At 38.8% G+C, this 21,276-nt stretch overlaps 1 protein-coding gene across 1 annotated transcript in view; it reads left to right on the forward strand.

The window, feature by feature from the left end:
- The first annotated feature begins 553 nt into the window (after nt 1-553).
- The window catches only part of ube3c (ubiquitin protein ligase E3C), a 28,344-nt gene continuing 7,621 nt past the window's right edge, over nt 554-21,276 (forward strand). Inside the window, exons 1-19 of the mRNA XM_034861506.1 lie at nt 554-694; nt 1,461-1,571; nt 1,695-1,748; nt 1,970-2,044; nt 4,296-4,442; nt 4,564-4,679; nt 4,808-4,965; nt 5,725-5,878; nt 6,855-7,075; nt 7,223-7,374; nt 7,637-7,824; nt 10,797-10,883; nt 10,981-11,138; nt 11,595-11,821; nt 14,610-14,714; nt 14,980-15,067; nt 17,271-17,368; nt 18,135-18,267; nt 20,512-20,759. Of these exons, the coding sequence (XP_034717397.1) occupies nt 1,506-1,571; nt 1,695-1,748; nt 1,970-2,044; nt 4,296-4,442; nt 4,564-4,679; nt 4,808-4,965; nt 5,725-5,878; nt 6,855-7,075; nt 7,223-7,374; nt 7,637-7,824; nt 10,797-10,883; nt 10,981-11,138; nt 11,595-11,821; nt 14,610-14,714; nt 14,980-15,067; nt 17,271-17,368; nt 18,135-18,267; nt 20,512-20,759 (2,475 nt within the window). The 5' untranslated portion in view covers nt 554-694; nt 1,461-1,505. The remainder of the gene's footprint in view (nt 695-1,460; nt 1,572-1,694; nt 1,749-1,969; nt 2,045-4,295; nt 4,443-4,563; nt 4,680-4,807; nt 4,966-5,724; nt 5,879-6,854; nt 7,076-7,222; nt 7,375-7,636; nt 7,825-10,796; nt 10,884-10,980; nt 11,139-11,594; nt 11,822-14,609; nt 14,715-14,979; nt 15,068-17,270; nt 17,369-18,134; nt 18,268-20,511; nt 20,760-21,276) is intronic.

Consider the following 21,276-nt stretch of genomic DNA (forward strand, 5'->3'; position numbering starts at 1 on the left):
AGTGGTGAGATTGTTTTGTCAACTATAAATATTATTTAACTTACATTTTTTTATTTTGGTATTTATAAATAGGTTATTCAGCTGTGTAATGAAGGTCCTACTCTTGAGTCAGTAAAAGGTGATTGGGTATGTACTGTGTCACCGGTGTGGCATAGGTACTCCCATCAAAGATGTTTGATCACAACCCAGAGTAGAATTTTTCAAAAGGCTCACTAATAAACAGTCCTTTCATTTATTTTCTATAGCTTCATAACCTTTCACTTCAAGGAGATGCATTTAGCCTATCTAGCTTTGAGCAGCAAATGTGTATCATGTTTTATTGGGGAAAACACCTGTATTACCATTATACACCAACAGGCATCAGTGTGATTATGTCTACAATGCAAACAAAATAAAATAGATGATTAAACGAATAACTTAATGTGTAGTTCCTCTTTAATCTTGAAAATTACTGCTCACAGAACCATCTCAATGAATCTAGGTGAGAGGCGGGTTGAAGTCGTTCGGATATGATTGGCATGTTTTTTGTCCAACCAGCTCCCTGACATTGCAGGAACCGGAAACAGTAAAGTTGGTTGTTCAGTTGTGTTGATTTCTAGAGAGAGGAGTTAAAGAAGACTTGACGTTTGGATTAACCTAAACTGCCTTTTCAGAGTTATTGTGCCCGTTTCACACCTTAATTCAAAAGTCGAAGGTAAACCATTCTAATTCTCAAATGAGTGTCCTGTAATATGAGCGATATCAAAAAGGACATGCGGATAGGAATACACCCCCCGTAAAGTTAGCCTCTCTTGAGTGCTTAGCTAGCTGCTCTGCTAGCTGCAGTGCTAACGTCAACAAAATCATGTTTCTCACAGATGTATAAATCAGTATTGCGACATATCATCAATAAATGCTTTGTTAAGTGGTGTCTCCGTTGCTGCTTGGGATCAGATAAAGTGAACAGCAGCGTTTAGCACCTGACAGCTGCTGAGTCATTAGCTAGCTAAGTTAACCGGTTAGCTAACTATTGTTGCAGCCAAGCTGAAGCTGTCAGCCGATACCTAGCTAGGTAGCTAGCAGAAGTTAACCTTCCGAGTTGTCGTTTAGAAGTGTCCCAAATTTACGTTCATGACTGTTTAATTTGGACATATAAATCACAAACGGCAAACGCAGGTATTTGCTGTTGTGGTTGACTACACCATTAGGCGAATTATGTGTAATTTTGTTTGTTTTTAAGTTTTATTTTACTGTTTTTATTTTTTATTGCTCGTTTTTCTTATTTCTTGGTCTTATTTTAAAATATTTTACTCTTATGAAGCACTTTGTAACGTTGTTCTGGTAAATATGCTACAGTAAATAAACTTTAAATGGAGCCAAGTGAAGAGTCGTTAGGTCATCTTTGTTTCATTTCGTCATTTGTTTCAATGCGTGCTCCATTATGAGATTAGTAGCTACTTCAGTTTCATTTTCTCCTACAGAAATTCGTGGCAACCTGTGAATTAGTCAATGGGAAAAATCTAACAATGTTTAGCTTTGAGGGAGATTTCAAGACAAGACCCAAGGTATCACTTGGAGGAGCAAGTAAAAAGGTAAGTGTCTTTTGAATTTTCATAGGGAAGATGGAGTGAAATAATTTGGGAACAAATAGTTTAATTTCTCACATATGTATTATTGTTTAAAGTGCTTTCAGGTTCTCTTGTGTTGTTTCTCAGGAGGAGAAAGCCTCTCTGCTGCACCGCACTCAAGAAGAAAGAAGAAAAAGAGAGGTAGCTAACCAAGTTTGTGCAGTGCCTTGTTCACAAGCTAAAGCAGGTTTTAATGTTTGTGTCTGATATGTGTTTATTTGAAGGATCCATTGATGTTTCTACAATTAGAATTCTGTTCTTCTTCCAATATATGGCACTATCAATTTAAATGAAAATACATGCAGTTCAAAAGAGTAAGGTCGAAGAAGGTGTGTTCTGAGGTTTGTTCTTTTATTACTTAGGATGAAAGAAAACGACTGAAGAATGCCATTATCATTCAGTCCTACATACGTGGCTACCAGGACTTAAAACGACAGGTAAGTCTGCAAGAACTTTACAGACCTGTTTTTAAGATTTCATATTACCTTCAGAATCAAATATTCAGTTCTGCATCAGAAATGTTAGCTTTATTATTAACCTGTCGTTGTGGAGTAAAACAACAACTTTTGAAATAGAGTAAAACTAGCAACAAGGAATAGTTAGTGTATCTAGCTTCTGTTTGAATGGGCCTCTGTTTGAATGCACATTTGTGTTGGCACAGGGTGCTCAAACATCAAATCAGAAAGTCTGATGATAATTACATGCTGTGTGGTTGATTTTTCAGTTATTTTAGTTTTGCTGCCTATGAATAGTTTGCTCAACACTAAGGATTTAACAAATGTGTGGGACTAGTTTTTCACTTAGTGATAATGAGGAGTAGATATGGTTTAAAGTACTTGAGATATGAAATGTTTGTCTTTTAATTGTGGAAGTGACAGTTTGGAAAAAAGATTTTTTACAATTTCATCAGCAAATCAAGTTATGTTTTTAAATTAGTTTATTTGTCAGAGTTCAGCAGCATGTTGCAACAGCTGTGTGCAAGTTCAAACTTAGCCTTTTAACATGAATTTCTACTAACTTGGGATCTATGCATTTCTAAAATGAATGCTGTTGCACCAAATTTACAACATCACTCTAAGTAACAGCTAAATAGTTACATAAACATACTAGGTAGATTCAAAACATAAAATGTCCCAGAATTACTCTCAGTAATAGTAAATTAGAAGTTTTTTCTGCCACACAGCATATTTTTTCTCATTACTTGTATGTCATTTTGCTACACAACAATCCAGTAAAGACCTAATTTATTGCTATTATATTTCAATATTGATTTAGCTTACTACAATGTGCTAAAATGCCAAGTGGTTCATGCCAGCCAGAAAGGTAATGTGCACGGTTACCATGACAATGGAACTCTTATCTTTAATTGTTGATTAGCCACTTTCCGTGGCTATGACTTTATGTCCAAACTAGTAAGGTTACGCCCCAGTAGTCATGGTAACACAAATCTTAGAAGGTAAGGCCTCTAGTGTCGACTTAACACCCCAACCTAACAGACGACTTTCTCATGCCTGGTGCCACCAAGTGCTGATAGTTACCAGAAACACACACTCAATGCTCATGAAAAGACCGTGACCATAGCCTGTTAAGTAGCAGATGAGTGAAAAAATATCTGATGACGATTACTGTCTTGGCTTGGTGGATAAAAATGGAAGCCAGACTTTGTCATGTTTCATAATAACAGAGAGACGGCACTTTTATCTGCTTAGTCACATAACATTTGGGTATTCTATCTTTTAAGACATGGTACTATTTTCTTGCCTGTTGAGCCATTGAAAATATTTATTCTGGCCTACTAGCCAAACTAGACAAGTTGATTAAATTCTAAAGGCTTAACCATTTTTTTACGTACTAAAAGCTGTAGTAGGCAGTTTATTTTTAGCGGTGTTGGGCAAAAATTCCAATATAATCTTGCAGCATATTGTAATTCTCCTCATTGGCTCGGTTGTTTAAGGCTTTAGAACATATTTGACTTTTGCCAATCATAGGTAATTTCAGAGAGAGAGCATTCCTATTAGCTGTTCTGCAAATGCAGATGCGCATGCATGTTCCTTTAGTGAATGTTCTTCTAACCATGGCCAAATGCTCAAGGCTGGAGCCAAATCAAGGATAAACTATAATAAGAGAGACTCTATTGTTATCCATCTACAACCAATACATCATAGAGGAACAAAATTATGTAAAAATGCAGTCCAGTTTATGAGCGGGCCAGGGAGCGGACATATTCTTTGAAAAAAGTCCGGAGAGCTGGTCTGCTTGGGTTAGCCTTTAGCCTAGCACGAATAATGGTTCAGTTTTGTTTACGTTTCCTCTCCATCCAAACAAGGGAGACCCCAAAAGCGGTAGGAAAGACAATGTAAACGCAGCAGACAAGCTGCTAGTTTAGCCTTCTGCTAAGATAGCTCAGGGCTGTGGCTAATTCAACAACATGTTTCTGTAGTTAGCTAGAGCCCCAAGTCACAGTATTTCATCTCAAAGGGCTTTACAAAGAAAACAGGACAGTATTTATCATAGATTTGGTGCTCTATAACGACATCGGGATGAAATGATGACTAGTTCTTGCACAGGTTACTGTATGAAGCCGGTGCATACGTCCATGCTTGTCTGATGGGAGTGGCTGGAGGAGGTGTCACTAAACTTCACATTTTGGCTTTTTTTTTGGCGTGACTTTTGAACTTTTTCTTCCAGTACGCCATCCAGAGGGCCAGGTTTGACGAGTGTGTCAGCCAGACGCACGGAGGGGGAGCTCAGCATGTCTTGGACGGTCCTGGTCTCTGCCTCTTATCAAGACAACTCATATTTTTCTACAGACAGAGTGTGGATGCACATAAATTGGTAAGAATTTAAAATGCCTTTGATGCTCTTCAATTACAAGTATGTTAATTGTTTAACAAATGCTTTTATTGCCAGAGGTCAAATGTAGATCTTACAAATTGTGTCTGTATGTGTGTTCAAGATATGGCTGTGCCAGAACCTGGTGAAACACAATGGTCAGTTTGTTAAGCTGTTGGTGGGCCCACAGAGACAGACATGTTTGTTTCAGATCAAGAGGATCTTAGGCTTCTGCTGCAGGTACAATACTTACAAAAATAAATAACTGCTTCATATTTTTAACTGCTAGATGCATAAACACGTGACCAAAGAAAGCTGCAGTTGTCTTTACTGTACCATCTCACTTGTCCCTGTTTATTTCTCCCTAGACTCCTACAGAATTGCAAGGATGACAGTTTAAATGTGACTGTTCCCATGCGCATGCTAGACATCTTTTCTTCAGAGAAAACCTATCTTCCTGTTATTCCAGACGCAAACTATGTAGCTTCATTACTCGAGCAGATTTTGCACTATATGGTACAGACTGGTAAGTCAAATCAAATCAGCACTGACGTTATTGTCTTGTCCATGATTTTTGCAAAATGTATTGCGGAATCTGCTGTCAGTTTTGTGGAAGATTCAAAAAGTCAGTTTTGCAAACTTATTCCAGTGTGGACTGTAGCACTGACACAAATAAACCTTTTATAGCCTAATTGTCATACAGCAAGGTTTGTGAAGAGACAGTGAATGTGTGTCAATATAAATTGGTCCAATGTGTGTTTGACTATTTTTATCTGCACATGGGCAGTTCCTGCACACGTCAAATAACATCTCGTAGTGTTTACATTTTCCCAAACGTATGACTCATTTCAAATACACTTTTGAAATTATTCGTACTTGTCAACACAAAGCATCTTGTTTCAGTTTTGGCACTATGTCAACTGCATTGCAATGTTTGAAAGTGTAACTAACCATACAAACCGGCTAACCTAACTTATACATATAAAATGCAAATAATTTTGCAGATTATCCTTGCTTCTCCTTTTACATTCTCATTATATATAAGACTGTATTTTTTAAAAGTCTTATATAAAATAAGAATGTTTTTAAGAGCAAGTTACATATGGTGTATCAACGAGAAAAGCTCAAACTGCTGAGTGTTGACTTTCTTTAATTCTTACTTCCACACTGCAAACAGGAACATGTACTTATTCTTATGTTTATGTAAAGTGTGTAGTATAGTAGATTTTTTTATAAAAATAACCCGATCTTTGAATCTTAATTTGACTCTGTGCTTTCTCTTTAGGATACTACAGGTCGCTGTATATTCTTGTTAATCACAGGCTCCCTTCTAGTCTGGAGTACAGTGACTCTCCCTCTATCCCTATGGCAAGCACACTGTTGGAGCACATCCTCAAACCTCTGCACTTTTCCTACTCCTCCTGCACAACCGGCGCAAGGTACAGCACCAGACGCAATTACTGTGAGATAAGGGACACAGATTTCACAAATCTCCACTATAAACAAATTTTCTGTCTATTTAGAACTTTTTGAGAGGTACTTTAAGAAGTTGCTGCAGGGAAGTGGCTCAAACAAAAAACATGAAGTTGCTAAAAAAAAAAAAAAAAAAAAAAAAAAGAAGCTGATGAAAGGAATCAAACATGAACAGAACTAGTAGCAAACACTTTGACAGATGGTACATCTTCTGCTAAAGTGTCCAACAGCAACAGACTTTTGGTTATTTCCTGTACTGTTGACCTAGTCATGTGACTTTTCTCTAGAGGACTAAAGCAAATTCCCTCTTTTGACAATTACTAGAGTATCACATAAAAGGATGATAAGAATGGATTAATACATTCACATTAAAAAGACGACATGATAGCAGGAAAAGAAAGTCTTATACCCTTGTGATACTCTTTAAAAATGATTCATTAAACTGATCAGACAAACGCCAGCAGTTTTTGTCCCCCCAGTCAGTGGTGAAAACGGTGATTGCTCTCGAGACCAATTTACAACAAGCCATAAAAGGCCCCCAGACTCGCTTGCTAGCCAGGGTGCAGAATATCAGGCGGTTTGCCTTCAGTTTCAGACATTCTTAATAACAAACGAAAGGCCACTTCTTTTCTTCTTTGAAGAAAAGCAAGGCGGGAGTGAGAGAAACTTGTGTACACACTGATTCTAACAGCTAATTATCTGACTTGGCCCACCAGATGTGTGTGACTGGACCACACAAAGCAGCTCTGTTTGGAGACACAATATTGGAGCACTCACGCTGCAGAAACAGCAGGGTGATGTTAGAACGCCCTACCATCTTAGCTTTTTTCTATATGAACACACAGTGTTTTGATGGCTTTTAAAAAAATGTATTTGTACATGTCATAGTACACTTAGCGTGCAATTCGTTAACTTGTTTAATGTCTGTTTGTCGTTTTACAGGCAGTTTGTATTTGCAGCCTTTACCGAGGAGTTTATCTCTGCACCGTTCACCGAGCAGATTTTTCATTTCTTTATCCCGGCGCTGTCGGACGTCCGTCTCTCGTTTCCATTCGAGGCCTTCTTGAGCTCCCTTTGTGCCACCATAGGTTCCTCCTCAGCAGCACAGAGCCGGGCACCGTGGGTGTTTTACTTTGTCCTTTCTGCAGGGGAGAACTGCTTAGGTGGGTGGCATAGTATAGAAGTGTACACAAAGGCCAATGGTTGGACCACACACTCAGCATATATGACTCATTTGAAGTATGAACATGATTTGTAGAGACGAAGATATGATGGTGTAAATATTAATAGTGATGGGTGTGTGTTGGCAGGCTCACTGTCAGAGGAAGGTCTCCTGCTGTACCTTCGGGCTCTGCAGACACTACTGCCACTGCTGCCCGTGTCAGAAAGCAGCAGCAGGCCTGAAGTTACCAGTGACTCAGAGGATGACGACGAGACTGGCATCCATCCACCACCCAAGCAGGTATGATACATACACATGGACATATACCTTCACACAATATGGTAATGGTTTACCAAGATTAGGGGAAGAGCACTTTTAACCATTCAAATCAATGGATGTAAATGGAAGAAAAAAAAACAATATTATTTGACCAAATCCCTAAACTGTGATTTTTACTTAATTTCTTTACTTTGTCAAAAATATGTATTAATGTGCTGGTGCAGCATGGCAATATATCTTGTTTTTCCCAGTCATCTAACTCCCAGGCTTACTTTTCCATCAGGATGACAGCAGAATCTCTGTGCAGCTGATCACAGAAGAGTGTGTCCACAAACTGGACACTAAGCATCAGACTAACGCCCTGTTGAACCTGGTGTGGAGGGATTCGGCCAGCGAGGAGGTTTTCACCATGATGGCATCCATCTGTCACACGCTCATGGTTCAGCATCGCCTCATGGTGCCAAAAGTCAGGTAAAAATACAGAAATCTGATGGGACTGAAAGACCCCACAGAACAACACAGGATATTTCTTTAGCATGCAAATGACAAGAAAACTTTAGAATTCATCAAAAAGTCAGAGATTGAAAGGCATCCTTCCTTAATTTCGATAAAATACTTTTGCTATTTTAAATACAGTAACTGTAACCAAGGTACACCTCATCGTAAAGCAGGTGTTTTTGAATTAAAAGATAACTTGAAAACAAATATAAAGCCTTTTTCATTTTTATTTCATATCATAACATTTTACACTTCTTGTCGAGATCAGCCTTGCGTTCAGAGAGCTTGTTTACACACTTACCTGATTGAGAGGAAAACTGTGCCTTTTATGTGTTTCCGCGCTGTAAGCAGTAATGTAAATAACGGTGAAGTGAGGCAGGCAGTTATCAGTGGTCCGCACCCACTGGCATTTACAACCAGCAAAGGAAGCAGGGATGTCAGGGAAGCTGTCAGTTCTGGATGAGGGCAATTACCCCTTCTCAGGTTGATTACATTAGGGCCAGGATGTCAGAGGTAGTGTGGGGGTTTGGACGGTGCATTGACAGATGGGGGGTGATCCAGACTGAGCCTCATGGATGGTCAACCTGCTCTAGTTAATTGTTAGTCAACCAGTTGCTGCCAGTTGATGTAAATGAGTGGGTGGGAATGTAGATATATTAAGATTCATAATCAGGTTTACAACACTATTTTACTTATTTTTAAGCCCTAGCATACCCAAAACTAAAAGAATGAACATAAATCAGTGTCCTCAGTAATGAAGAACTGGACATGTGCAGCTAAAGTCAAGTGGTCAACTAGTTATTTTGAAGCATTGCCTACACATGGTTAAATAGAATTTAGACGCATTTCATCGTATAATTTCGCCCATTCCCCTTAATTTTTACGGCTTCCTCCTTCTCTTCGCTTTTACCATAAATCCTGCCCTTCGTCTTCCATCATTATTGGATATCTGTACAAAATAATTAGCTCACTGAGAAAGATTAATCACTGCAGGAGTGGATGGGATAGCTTTACAAGAGTCTAAGGAGAGCAAATTGCATCCCTGCCTTGATTTACTGCTCTTACAGCAAAAAAAAGAGAGGCTGGCCAGTCGTCCAGCCAGACCGGCACACTGCCTTTTTAATAAATATGTAAAATGTCTCATGAAATGATTTTTTTTTTTAAAGGACAACTTAAAAGCTGTACAATGATTTGGCACCAAAATTGATTTTTGATTGCTTTGCAAATTGGACTTAGCCCAGATTTGTTCGAGTAGGTATGGTCTAATTTCGTCTTAATTGTTTAGCGTTGGTTTTTGGTTTAGTTTCATTTTGATAGTTTGGTTTCACCCAATGTAGCACTCCGTCGCTAACGGGGCTCATTCTGATGAAAGTGAGTGCAGTTGAACTTTGGTCTTTTATTTACTTATGAATGGTTGCTGGGATTTTTGTGTTTTCATGAGATAATGATGTTTATCGTGTTAACATGGAAATCTGCAAAACAAATTTTGTATTTAGGTGAAAACTCACTTATTTAGTCTTTATGGCATCAAATCTGACTGACAGCGTGGCTGTTTTTTTGTCTGCTGTTTTTTTTTTCTGCTGAATAGAGATTCTTTCATTACTGCAAAATGAAATGATCTGGGCATGATTCATCAAGCTGCTTATCACACACACACACATATACAAACACACATGCAACCCCTTTTGATGTCTTGACTTTGTTTATTAGTGGTTCATTCCATGATTGAAATGGGGGTTTGGGTTCTCTCAGGCCATAAATCCGCATGTCAGCTGGCATTTAGTGCTTTGTTTCCTATTTCAATCAAACACCCGCATCACTTGTTATGAGCCCACAGCACTACTCCATGCTTCTCTCCAGAGCCTTGTAGTACTGACAGATGGTGTGTGCTCGGCACAAACCATTTTTCAAGCTGTATTGTGGGTTGTCTGACACCCTGCTCCTGATGCTCATTTCCATTTTGGTAGTTTTGGTAGATTGAATGGTGGAATGGGATTTTGAACAATGACATTGAGATGAGAATATTCAGCAAATATACGAGTCACTTTTTCTCTTGTTTTACTTTCTTCCCTCTGTTGGATCGCTTAGCTCTTTTTCTCGACTGACCTTTATTCCTCTACTGAGAATACACCATGCTGTCCTATTAAATGCAAGCATCCTTATAGGTGTCAGCACTGTCACTCTTAAACAAGGGCCTATTATATGCAAGGGCACTTTATTTTGCCTTTTAGCTTACTTACCACATTATTGTCACCTGTACTTACCCTCTATGTGAAAAGCCGTGCAATTTAAGAGTACACACAAACACACATACACTTGAACAAAGAGCAACTTCGCACCTTGGTGCCACAGGCCGTTGAGTGCAGAGCAACTATAGCAAGGTATGTGGGCCCTCCTCAGTGTTATCATGTAATTCACTGTGAGTGTGGAAGCAAACTGATGCTGCGGGGTCAGAGCGAGGGCCAGGTTTCCCCTCCTCCTCCGTCCTCCATTGTCTTGCTCCCCTGGCCATTAAGTTAAATGGGGTTCCAGCAGGAAACCAGAGGGCTGTTTATGACCTGAGCTGGGTACCCTCGCCAGCAACTAGTTTACTAATGGAAGGTGCCTCGCCTAAATAAAGCTTAATGGCTCATTTAATCTCTTTTCGGTCCTTACAAGGGATAAAATGGAAGAGAAAGGGCAAGAAAATTCTATGAGGGAAATGTTGGTTAACAGTGTCATTTATTTTTCCCCCCTTTTACTTGTGTCCTTTGGTTAACAGGGCAAATTTAACAATGTCAACATAGCAGACAGATTGACGGAAAGTAATTTTACTATTCTTCACACTGATTGTGTCATCTGATTGAAATAGCGCTCTAACTCATGTTGCCTTGTTGATAAGAGCTGCATACTTTATCAAAATAAATGTTTTAAAATGTGTCACTCTACTTTTTTGTTCTCTGCAGACTTTTGTACAGTTTAGCTTTCAATGCACGTTTCCTGAGGCATCTTTGGTACCTGATAACTTCCATGACAACAAAAATGATCACTGGGTGAGCTAATTACAAGCTGATCATTGGCAAATTTACCATTGTTTACATACAGTATGTACCTTATACTTAGCCTCTTCCTTTCTGCCTGCCCCCTCAGCTCCATGGTGCCGCTGCTACAGCTAATCTCGCGAGGGTCTCCCATGTCGTTTGAAGACTCCAACCGCATCATTCCCCTCTTCTATCTCTTCAGCTCTCTCTTCTCCCACTCGCTTATTTCTGTGCACGACAGCGAGTTTTTTGGGCATGAACTGGAAGGTGGTAAACTTTTTCATCTGTTTTACCAGTTGTTTTGCACCCTCAAGTTTTTTTTTCATTCTTTTATTTTTTACAAATGAATACATTGTCAAAACATTTACCATTTCTGGATGTAATGTATCTCTTATTGGCGGACACATCTTACAGGAGCTGCTTATTCTGTGGACACACTCATCTACCATTTCTAATTTCCCTCATTTTGTGGTTTTAGCAACAAAAAACAATTGTCATTGTCGGTTGTTTAGCAGTCAAACGGTGTTTAGTGTTTTTTTGACCCTAACATCTCCTTCCAGGCAGCGCGGCAATGGTTATGATTAGGGTTAGGGTTAGCTGTCTGGAAGGCAATGTTGGAAGCAAAAAAACACCATCAATGCCAGTCCAACTCGGTCTTGCTACCGTTTAAATGTGAAAATCAATATCTGTAAAAGACAATAAGTACATTCTCCCTCTCAACAGGTCAGACGCAGTCCTCCATGATGCCCTTCACGCTCTTAGAGCTGGTGACTCTATCTCGCTGTCTGAGGGACGCGTGCCTGGGAATCATCAAGCTGGCTTACCCAGAGACCAAAACAGAGCATCGCGAAGAGTACATGGCTGCCTTCCGCAGTGTGGGTGTCAAGACAAACACTGCGGTACAGCAACGGATCCAGGCTGAGCAGAAACGCTGGGTACAGCTCTTCAAGGTAAGCTGTATAAAGCTACCTGCACGTTTCAGCTGAATGTGCATTCTCTTTCAAATTTCTCAAATAACTGATGTTTGGTAATTGCCCCTGGCATGCAACTGAATTTCTTTTTCTTCGGTCCAATCTTGACATAATAGTAATAATTTATCCTTAGACATTTGAGTTTGTCATCATTAAGCTGATGATAAAAAAAAAATCTTGATTTCTAATTGGGGAATGCAATGAAAAGTGATGCGGTATTAAAGAAACATCAACTCTCTACAGTCTACACTATTAATGAAAAACTTGGTTTTCTCTTCTCTTTGCTTTAGCTTTCAATTCAGCATGGGGATTACGGTGGGAGGGGTTGGGAGGCCGCACTGTCAATGTGTATTTGCACACATACACTTTATCAACACAAACACACAGAAGTCTGCTTAGTAGATGATTTGAAAACTGAAGTTAAATGTTTTTAGCAGTGAGATGCACACAGAGAATCCTTCTGGTTAATTGAACCATTGTCTCATTCCAAGTGACAATGAAGTGGGCAATATGGAGAAAATCAAATCCCAATATTTTTGACTAAATACTTTGAAATCGATACCGCAACGATATTGTAGTGTTGACCATTGGTGCTTTCACAAAATATTTACACAATGAGATTTCTGATAAATAATCATCAGTAATGTGGATATAACAACTAAGTGGGTAAAAACAAATAATAGAACCGTTACAGCAGTCTGGTAAATTCAGAAAAAGACACAACTTTACTGCAATTCAGCCTTTAAAACCAGGAAAAGACACCACTAATGCCATATTACGATATCCAAAATTTAAGACGATAATTAGTCTCATATCACGATATCGATATAATATCAATACACTGCCCAGCTTTGCGTGTAACATTTACAAAAAAACTTTAGATTGATTATGTTGATACCTAATATCATCAATCATGAAATTTGACACATGGGGTAATCCGTGTGTTTGCCCTTTTGTGCATTGAGCGTATAGTGACCTAATGCGTTGTCTATTTTAGTGGAAATCAAGCATGTATGCATGAGCAGGCAAAGACAAGGTGGAGCGCTGCCATGGAGGTCATCCATGGGTTATTTATCCAGAAGAAATGAGGCAGAAAACAGCATTACTTTCATTCTCCTCGGCTCTTTTTCCCATTTCACATCTTCCTTCCAATTTTCCCCTTTCCTTCCCGCCATTCTCCATAAAGGAAACGGTATAAAGCAACTTTGTTTTTGGCTGTTAGTCCTTGACAGAAAGATTTAAAAGTTAACACTGGCGTTCTGTAAAAGGTGGCAAATACTTGAAGAGCACGTCAGGAATTTTCATAAAGATCTGATCAAAGGCCTCTTGTCAGCTAAAACGACCCATTAAAGAAGTGAGGAGCAGGGGAAATGCATTTTCCAAATTGAACAGTGGGATTTACAGTCAGTTTAACGCTGCTGACCCCTAACACGCTAATGTTTGGTTCGTGTCATCAGCCGTCCCTCCCCATCCTTTATCACCTCCATTGTCGAGCTATCTATTTAATTGAAAGAAGTTAATTGAATGAAAATGATCAACTAAGCTTGTATTAATATTGCTAATGGAACTTTCTTCTTGGCCATGTTTGGAGAACGATGTCACGCTGGAGTTTGGGAAAGGCCCATTAAGGTTTGCACTTAACCTGATGGGCTAATTAAGGAATGCTTATTCATTCCCAGAGTCAAGGGGTAGGCTTGCTCCAAACCCATCGCCACGCGCCTCTTACAGCATTTTGCACTTGTCGTTATTGCAGACACTGCTTGCCTCGCAGTGATTGGCTGCCATTGATTGTTGCTCTTTGAAAATGATGTGCTTTAGAAAAGAACATTTCAATTGAAATAATCTAGCCTGGGTATTATATGGAAATGGACTGGCTGTAACTTTTATGGCAGATTTAACAGCTCCTTTAATGAATCTTCATGCAATGACATGCTGGAGGTTATACAGCGGATGTTTGACAGGAATAACCCATTATGTCCAGTCAAAGGAGGCTGAAACCTTAAAGTTTCCTCGTTATACGTGTTACTTTAAGGTTTTCCGTTCTATTCCTGCACTAAAATCTCGCTGTGAAAAGTTGATATTCAATTTAAAATTGTGGCAGGTCGACATGGTTCAAAAAACAAAATGATTTGAGTGCATTTTTTTATTGATCAAATCTGATCTGCATATTTGAATAGCTTTTGAAGCACATGCAAGTAATAGTTGAAACAAAAGCAATTGGATCACTTCAGAGTACAGAATGTCAGTGTAGCCTACATTAATGGTCACCTGAAATGGCTCTGTGCCTCTTACAAAGTCACAACATAACTTAAAATTGAATGTTATTGTAATCATGACCCGTCTGCAGGCCAGTCGAGAGGCATGCTTGTGCTTGCAGTGCTGTGAACCAACGCTCCCTTTTCTTTTGCATTCTCTTTCTGATGGCTGATGTCAGCAGACCCTGCCAGTAATTAACAGGGCTGGACATTGAGGGACGGCACAGATCGTTTTTCTTTTATACTCCCCATGAATGGCGCACTAATGGCTGAATTCTCAAATTGCTTTTTTCCCCTCTCTAAGCGAAGGCCCATCATCCTCTTGAACAGCCTATACACAGAGAAACCTCTTTATCATTTGTTGCGTGTTTTCCAATCTGAAAAATACTTAAAATGTACATTTCTTAATCTTAAATGAGGTGGATTTTGTGCAGATATGATTGACTGAGTAAGAGATGTTAATGTGATGTGTGACTGGGTGTGCCTCTCTGTCTGTGTTATCTACTACCCAGGTCATCACTAACTTGGTGAAGATGGTGAAAGCTCGCGACATAAGACGACCCTTCTGTCCAGCAGGTCATTGGCTTTCCGAGGAGGTCAACATCCGTGCAGATAAGGTAATTGACTGTCATCACAGCTGTTTGGGTTTCTTATTTATTCATTGTTGCATGTGACATAGCAGATTTGAGCCTCATTTTGAAATCTGAATAAAACAGCTAATAATCTGGAGCTGTATTCACAAAGCTTCCTGATATGATTTGCCCGCAGTGGTTAAAATTAGTGACTATTCAAAGAAATATGGCTTTTTCTGTTGATCCCTAAAAATAGGAAATTCAAGTCATGTAAATGCTTTTTAAAGTGTTAAAGTTCTTTTCTCTCCAGGTCACCCAGTTGTATGTCCCTTCTGCAAGACATGTGTGGAGAACGCGAAGGATGGGCCGCATTGGACCACTTCAGTCAACACTTGATGGTAGTGTAATCTTTTAACAGTTTTTGTTGTTGTTACAAACCCACTTTCATCTAAAACGTAATAGCAAAAAATACATACTAGTTAGTTAAATGTGGGTCTTTGAGTTGCCCAATGCAACTTGAAAGAAAAAGTTTTGCTGTTAAGTGTGAAAACAAATACGGCCAGAAAAACCTTCTGAGACCTTTTGAGAAAGAAAAATGAGGGCAATTTTCTGTGTCTTTGAATATTCTATGCAGTATTTTCTTTAGCTGTAACTTTAATCAGTAATTTAATAAGTGACTTGATGGGTTTCGTAAAGGTATTGAGCGCAGAACTTCTTCAGTGGCAAGGAATAAAGCATTTTGAATGATATACAATAATTCTTGTTTTAGCTTGAAAAAGAGCTCAGGAAATCGTTCTAATTGCTGTCCGAATTCACCTTCTCCATGTTTGCTTTTCCTCTCCTATGAAGCTGTGCATTGATATTATTTCACATATAAGCTAAGAGTCATCTCCTTAGTTTCTATCTGTAGTAAATGGAGGGAAGACGATAGAATGCATATTGAAGTTTACATCAATGTGGGACTAGAACATGATTCTCCCAAACAAGTGCCTAAAAAAAGCCTCACAACGTAAAGATTTCTTCCACAGCACTTTTTCTCTTCATTGACTCAATTAGGCACTCAGAGGAAAATACGCAGACAGGGCTTCATCTTGCTCACTTTGAGCCATCCCAGGTTTCTGTGAAGTATGGTGTGAAAACAAGCTGATAACAATGTGTGTATGATCTGCCTAATGCCACTCACAGGCTGTATGGGATAAATTCAATTAGTGTGAAAGTGCCTGATGAACTCAGCCACATCTGGTCCATGTGTTTGTCTGGCCTTTTCTCATTTCCTTAAATGGACAGGCCCTTGGCTGATGAATGAGCAACTTATTGACCACTCAGAGGCCATATTTCTCCTCAAAGATGGAAACCTGATGGGAAAATGCAGATCAGATTGACTAATTGAGCAGAATAATTGAGCTGCAGTGGATGCAAACTGAGGAGCAGTTTAGCTTTTGTGGCAATTTTTTGTGTGGGCTAAACAGTCTAAACCCAAAGTTTAATACAAAACAAACATCAGCATAATGGATAGAGCCCGGAAGCTCACAGTTGGGTTAATTAAAAAGGTGTAGAATGGATGGAAATGTCTTTAATGGCTGTTCTGTAAACAGTGGACTAGGTCGTACTTACAGAGTTTACAAGTGAGGAAGGTAATTCTACTGTTAGATGAGTTTTACACACAGAGGAAACATGATGTTGGGAAGTTTCCTCCAGCTAAAATAAAAGATTTTAATCCCTGTCAGATAAATTCCTTTCCACTTTTAGTTGACCCTGACTGGGAAGACAAAATGTGTCATGTCACTTATTATTGATGGGCCCAGTTGCCAAGATAAACATGTTATTTTCTTATTAAAAAAAAAAAAAACATCTATCTATGATAGAACCCTCATAAGATGTGAAGGTCTAAATGTGTTTGGAAAAGTAATTACCACGATCAAAAGATTGGAATGTAATTTTGGTTGCTATTATTGATCAGTTTGAGTTTCATTCAACTTGAATTGACAGTAAAAAGAAAAAGATCTCTACGCACTGCACTGATGGAGTAGCCTGGAAATCCAGACCCAAATCCAAAAGATTGAGGGTCTGGCATTGAGTAATGAAAATAGCCCATCTCAAGGGGTGGCACCAAGCGTGCATTAAAAAATCTAACTGCACGCAATTGGATAACACTACAACCAATCACAACAACACACGGGTGATGTATCCACAGTACCTTACGAGCTAACTAGTGTAAACTGTTGTCATCTGTTTAGCTCGCCTCTGTCCGCCCTATAGCAGATACACCGATGTGATTGGTGCAGCTCGGCTACAAGGGTATAGTTAATGAGCAGCATTACTTGATGCCAGAGTAACTCGCAAATTCAAATTGTGTTCTTGTGAGAACTCTGGGTTTCCAGGGTACTGATAGAGTGCAGTGAAGAGGACTAAATGTTACTAAATGCACTAAATGCATAGTCCTAAATACATAATGGTCTTTGCAATTAGGAATCTTCAGATAGTTGTTTAAAGTTATTTTCGTGTTGCCTGTAAAATGTTTGGGTAGTAGACAAAAGGAGAAAGCGAAGGACTGTTCAACAAACGCTCTAACATGTTGATACTTTTTCTGTCTTTCTGCAGTTGGTTTAGAGCCGCCACAGCTTTCTGTGTCTGAAGAGAGACATCTGGCCATCCTCACTGAGCTCCCTTTCGTGGTTCCCTTCGAAGAGCGAGTCAAGGTGATGCACTGTTATCCATACACAACCACACAAAAAACATATTTGTTTGCTGTGTGAGGAGTGAATATTGCAGGGCTCGCCAAAAATTGCGTTGTTGCCAATAAACATATCAACATTTTGTAGATGCTAAAAACGCATGCAATTATCCATTTGACATCCTATTTTGGAAGTGAAACAGTGCTGCAGTAGACCATAATGGCGTTGCATAATTTTACCAATCATATAATAAGCTGTGTGACTAAACATGGGTAGTAAATTGATCAAAACTATACAGTTTTATTAAGTGTTTCATCTTATTATGAAGTATTATGCGTACTGTTTATACATTAGGCAAGCCATTGGGGCAACAATGATTAGTAGTGATTAATACTGTCCACAGGATGTTGGGCAAACTTCCAACTAATGTCTAGTCAGGTGTGCAGGTACATCTGTCATGTTAGTATATCATTACCAGCTGGTTGAGCTTACAGATAAGGTCCCTGTGATTTATTTTTGTCAAGATTCGCCCCAGACACCTGCCTTGATTCTACTTATGATTGGTTGGTGGTGCCTTTCTTTTGGATAGAGATAGTTTGTTAATTTTATACGATCACCAGGCTTCTGTTGCTGCCCTTTTCCACCTTGTTTTTGGCTTGAAAGTACAAAAAAGCTGATCAAAAACTAAGGATAAATGTTATATAGTAGAATTGATTCTCAGAATTAAAAACATTTACAACTGAAAGGATTTGTCACTGACCCTGCTACTGGGCTAACATCTGTCTTGTAGATATTCCAGAGGTTAATCTATGCTGACAAACGGGACGTGCAGGGGGACGGGCCATTCCCTGATGGCATCAGTGTCACCATCAGACGCAACTACATCTATGAAGATGCGTACGATAAACTCTCTCCAGAAAATGGTACGGCTTGCATCACTTACACTTAATAAAATAACCATTTTACATGTGCATTATTTGTTGTGTTAAATAAGTAAGGCCAGCACAGTTCGTGATATCATCATTTGAAGATGAAAAGTACAAGAGGAGAAGAAACACAATGTAGCAGATGTGACAGACACTGTTACTGAAGCTCTTGTTGTGCTCTATAAAATCATCAATAAAATCAATTCATAATTTTGTGGACCAAGGTTCCGGTTAGCATTAAAGATGAAGGTAAGCTCTTTCCTTGTGCAGAATATTGAATTTCGGTAAAGCACAATTGTGGTTCCGATTATTATAATGGACCACATAAAAGCAGAATCAATTATTTTAAGTCACCTCTTTTGTGTTTGAATTTGAAAGGGCACTACGGTGAGGACAGTCTGATTAAAAAGAGTAGTAGGAGACCTGGGCTGAAGACATGATCTATATCATTTATGTGTTATAGCTGCCTTGATTTATTGCTCTACATTAAATATTGTGAAAGACAACCTCTTATCGAATTTGATTTTAATATTCTGTAGGTCAAAAAAGTGCTTTCTTGCAAAATGTTTGTCGGGAAAAACAACACTAGACTTAAATGGTATTGGAATAATATTGTTATGTTTTTCCTCCATTTTCTCTATTTAAATAATCAGGTAATTAATTAATTAAAAACATTGCTTGTTGGTAATCTTTTATATTTGGCAGCAAATACAGTTAGCCCAAGTTTCAAAGAATTTGTAATGTAGAACAAGCTGAGGCCTAGTAAGTAAACGTTCCCTAGATAAGTTAATGGAGTTAAAAAAGTACAGTATAATACAATCAAATTAATTGGATAGCATAGAGTTACCCTGGAAATCCAGAGTTCTTGCGAGAACACAATTTGAATTTACTCAGCGAGTTACTCTGGCATCAAGTGATGCTGCTCATTAACTATCCCCTTGTAGCCGAGTTGCACCAATCGGTGTATCTGATATAGGCCGGCCAGAGGCAAGCTAAACAAATGACGACAGTTTAATCTACCAGTTAGCTCGGCTGGTAGCTAATCGAATGGGGCTCTGGATACGTCACTCCGTGTGTTGTTGTGATTGGTCGTAGTGTTATCCAGTTGCGTGCAGTGAGATTTTTAAATGCACACTTGGTGCCACCTGTCGAGATGGGCAACTTTCATTACTCAATGCCGGAACCTTAATCTTTCAGATTTGAGTCTGGATTTCCAGGCTAGCATAGAGGCAGTGTTAGTAAAAAATAAAGAGGTATCAAAGAATAAAATAGACATTTGTAGCTATACCAAATTATATTGATTTTGTACTTAGACAATATGTTAAAACATTGACTGATTTTGAAATAGCAATGTAAAGGTTAGAAGTCTTTCTGTTAGACAGTTGTATCCAAATCCCTTCCACATAAAAGTGTTAATATGGCTAAAAAGCTAAGACAAAGTGTTTAAAGATTTTGTAAAAGGTACAGTAACAACTCAGGTTTTTTACAGGCTGCAGTTACTGCTGCCTTGCATTACACTTACTTTAGTTATTTTGTCTCTTAGGAATACCTTTAACGCAATGTATTATTGTATGTTTTAGTTGTTGGATTGGGTTGATCTGTTTATGAGCTGTCATCGGTGCCAAAATTTGTACATGCAAGATAGATTCTCAAACTCAAGTGGATGTCTGGTTAAATTGAAAATAAATATTACTTTTGTAAAAAATAAAAAATAAATCACACTTTTTCAGCTCCCTTTTGTGACTACATTAATATACTAGTGAAAATTCAAAAGTACAAACAAGTGTTTTAAGCTTAAATTTTAAGCAAAAGTTTACAGAAGAAAATAATCTCATTGGCTCGTTGCCCAGATTTAAATTATTTTATAATTAGTTATACTATGCTACAGCCGTAACTTGCAGATAGTATTAGAAATTAGGGATCTGTTGCTAAAAAATTTACAGCAGATTAAGCCTTCTACGTAACTTGTGTTTTCCATTAAACAAATGTTTCTAATTTTTTTTTTTTTTTTTTTTTTTACCATCAACTATTCGAAATTGCAGATACTGTCAGATTAGACTGTTGGACTTGATTCTCCTGGTGGAAAATTCTTGAAAATAATGTGAAGTAAAGGATGAAAATTACCATGGCCACATTTATCAGCGTGAAGATACAGTTTACTGGGACCAATAACTTGGACAATGTCTTGTTCCTTTTTGTACCTTAGTAAATTCCTCCTCGTGCTCTGTGTCCTTATGTTAGAACCGGACCTGAAGAAAAGGATTAGAGTCCATCTGCTGAATGCTCACGGTCTGGATGAGGCCGGCATTGACGGTGGCGGCATCTTTCGCGAGTTCCTCAATGAGCTCCTCAAGTCTGGCTTCAATCCCAACCAGGGCTTCTTCAAGACGACCAACGAGAGCCTGCTGTACCCAAACCCCGCTGCAGAGATGCTGATCGGAGACTCCTTCACGAGGCATTACTATTTTCTAGGCAGGATCCTTGGAAAGGTGAGCCTCCAGAGTAACATCTAATAATGATAGCGATGTAAAATATTCCCATGTCCTTTTAAAACACTTTAAAATTCCTTAAGCAAGTGAAAATGTCCAAAGATATTAAAGATGTTGGTAAAACTATAAAGGAATTACTAAGATTTAGTCACAGACTGCCTTGATATGGTGGTCAATACGTCAATTAAGGTCAATAGCAGTCAGTGTCAAGGCTGCCCTCGCTGCATGTATACATTTAGGGGTTGTTTTGGTGTTTGTTCTAGAAACTGACAATGTTTGAAGAAATTGCCATCATTTGTTTCTTGGTGTTAGAACTTTAACCTGGCACTCGTGCAAGCTTTAGTTTTGTTAATTAGCCCTGTGCATAATCTGTTGACGGCATTGTTTTTCTGTCGCTTCCTTCCTCTGATGGCACTATTTATTAGGGCCTAATGTATCTAAATCATCCTTAATGCATGTGGTAGTGATTGTTTATCAAGATGCCTTCCTCATGGGGGGGGGGGGGGGGGGGGGGGGG

Source organism: Etheostoma cragini, chromosome 22 (genome assembly GCF_013103735.1).
Source record: "Etheostoma cragini isolate CJK2018 chromosome 22, CSU_Ecrag_1.0, whole genome shotgun sequence".
Taxonomy (NCBI): domain Eukaryota; kingdom Metazoa; phylum Chordata; class Actinopteri; order Perciformes; family Percidae; genus Etheostoma; species Etheostoma cragini.